Source organism: Plectropomus leopardus, unplaced genomic scaffold, assembly GCF_008729295.1.
Source record: "Plectropomus leopardus isolate mb unplaced genomic scaffold, YSFRI_Pleo_2.0 unplaced_scaffold23219, whole genome shotgun sequence".
Taxonomy (NCBI): domain Eukaryota; kingdom Metazoa; phylum Chordata; class Actinopteri; order Perciformes; family Serranidae; genus Plectropomus; species Plectropomus leopardus.
The window spans coordinates 1-2,495 of NW_024625180.1; the positions used below are offsets into that span (position 1 = coordinate 1).

General features: G+C 34.2%; 1 protein-coding gene across 1 annotated transcript; it reads left to right on the top strand.

Moving 5' to 3' along the window:
• Nucleotides 1-338: 338 nt before the first annotated feature.
• Nucleotides 339-2,070, top strand: LOC121966127 (synaptotagmin-9-like; the record flags this gene model as incomplete). Its single annotated transcript, XM_042516233.1, has 2 exons — nt 339-450; nt 1,067-2,070. Coding segments are annotated over 2 exons (420 nt in total), but the record flags the coding sequence as incomplete, so codon positions are not given.
• Between the last annotated feature and the right edge of the window lie 425 nt (nt 2,071-2,495).

Sequence of the window (2,495 nt, forward strand, 5' to 3'; positions counted from 1 at the left end):
ATTTATTTTTTAAAAATTTGGGGTTAATTGTTATATATATGATTATTCCTTTTACACTCATTTTTTGCTTGAAAATGTCATTATTAAGTAATAATCGAAGATTGATTTCTTAAATTTTCAGTAAATCCCACCTTCACCCCTGAGTTACAAAAGAAAGGACTCTGTGAATGAACTCTATCTTTTGAATTACAAGCATACTGTAGCAATTAATTTTATTACTTGCTGCTTACTATTATTTCACATATAAATACACACATATTACCTGTTGAATGCTGTTATTTATGGTGCTAAGAAACATATTTTGTGCTTAAATGTTATTCCTCCCTCTCTCTGGACAGGATCTCGTGGGAGAGGTGCTTCTGTCTTTAAAGTTTCTTCCCACCTCTCAGAGGCTTGAGGTTGGATTGCTAAAGGTCAGAACGGTCGGCCCAGAAATACGTTCAGATGCAGGTAAATAACAAACACCTCTATCACCTGATAATGTGTAAATTTCCTTAAAATGTAAAAACGCCTAAAAAAAAAAAGAAGAAAAAAAAATGTAATAATAACCAATAATGTAATAACTTGAACAATAATGTAATAAAATGTCCTGACTCACTTTGTGAAATATTTGTTTTTAGGTAAGTGCAAATTGTGTTACATTTTTAGGCATTACAACTTTTTCAGTAAATTATTACATTATTGGATGCTACAAAAACCTTTATAATCTGTTGAAAAAATGTCCCACTATAACAATAACCCAACATGATGTGTGTTTTTTTCATGTTTACCTTTTCCTCTCTTCTGTTTTATTGCATAATTATTTCTGTCCTCATCTGCCTGTCCCCTCTTATTTCTACTTTTATTATAGCCTATATATATACTTTTATTATAGCCTTTAGATATATATCCACTTAAGGGTTTTCTGAGATTCCCCTGCATGTTGCCTTTCCTTAAAATATATAATATTGTAGTTTTTAATATGTACTAAATAAATCAAATTACAAAAGCAAAGTTACAAACATTCAACTGTCATATAAATATACATCACATACAGATCCCAATTTGCCTGTTTTGTGTTGTACAGCCTTGTACGCCAGAATCAGTGTGCAGTGCAACCAGTGCAAGCTGAGGTACCAAAAAACCTCTGCAGTGGCCCGCTGTCTGGTGACCATCTTCAATGAGGTCCTCATGTTCTCCCTGCCAGAGTTTCCTCTGGAGCGGTGTAAAATACTGGTTTATGTGTATGAGACTCACACGACAAGAAAATCAGCCAAACAACTGATCGGACAGTTGACTGTGGGGAAGGAGATGAGTTCAGAAGACGAGCACTGGAGCTTAATGATGCGCTCAGTCCGCCAGCCAATAGCAAAGTGGCATGGCCTGCTGATCTGACATGAATCCCATAAATACTCTCCTGCACTTCCTAGATGTTGGTACCTGGTTTTACGTCCCTGAAAGCGGCGGAGCATGATTATCCGGCTGTAGCCGAATCTGCAGCTGCTGAGCTGCAGGCCTAACATGGACTCCTGTGCTTGATGACACTAGTGGTAGTTACTCAGTCTACTTGTGTCTCTTATCCAACTTTTTAGCTCCAAATCTCATCATATTGAAAGAGTTCTTATGATCTGATACTTGCCTTTTTTCTGATGATTGGTTTAGTTTTGCACTCATTTGTTGCTGTTGTTTGTGTTACTGTTATAGTTATCTTTAAGATGTGCTGCTCTTTAGTGCATGTTGTAAAACTCAGATAATTCTGCATTATTAAATCTTTGTATTGCAAGTCTGAATGTTCCAAAAAACAAACAAACAAAAAAAAAAAACAAAAACAAAAATAAACTGTAAATAAATAATAACTTATGGCTTTTGTTTAAGAGAAACCAAAACATATGAAATAATAAATAAATATTCCCAAGGATAGGCAAAACAAAACATACTATTCATGTAATAAGTGGTCAACTTGTAATAATAATAATAATTATTATAGATTTTATTTATAATGCACTTTACATTTAGCAAAATCTCAAAGTGCCACAGACACGGTATAGGGACAGTAGAATAAAAACATTAAAAAACAAGGCAAAAACTAAGAGCAGATATAAAACAAATTTAAAATAAAAAAAAAAACAAAAAAAAAAACAGTGCATAAGATTAGGCAAAAGAGAGAAGCAAACATGAAATAAAAAGCTTACAGTTCTGGTTCTGGTGGAGAAGCGGTGAACAACCAGCACCAGCATGCTCTCCCCACAACTTGTATTTATTTATTGTTAGAAATGCTCTGCTCACACTTACAGTTAAACTTGCAACACCTAATTTTAATTGTTAGTTTTAGGCTGAAAGGTGTTTTTGTCTTTTGAGACTCATCACTGGCTGTACTAAAGCGATTTCCTGCATTGATTTCATATCAGGCCTCTGACACCATCTGCTGGTTTGAAAATTCATTTTGTGAAATACATTTGCTTTTATCCTGTGAGCAGTCAGTAACTGAATCAGGATTGGAAGTGATGGTAAATAAT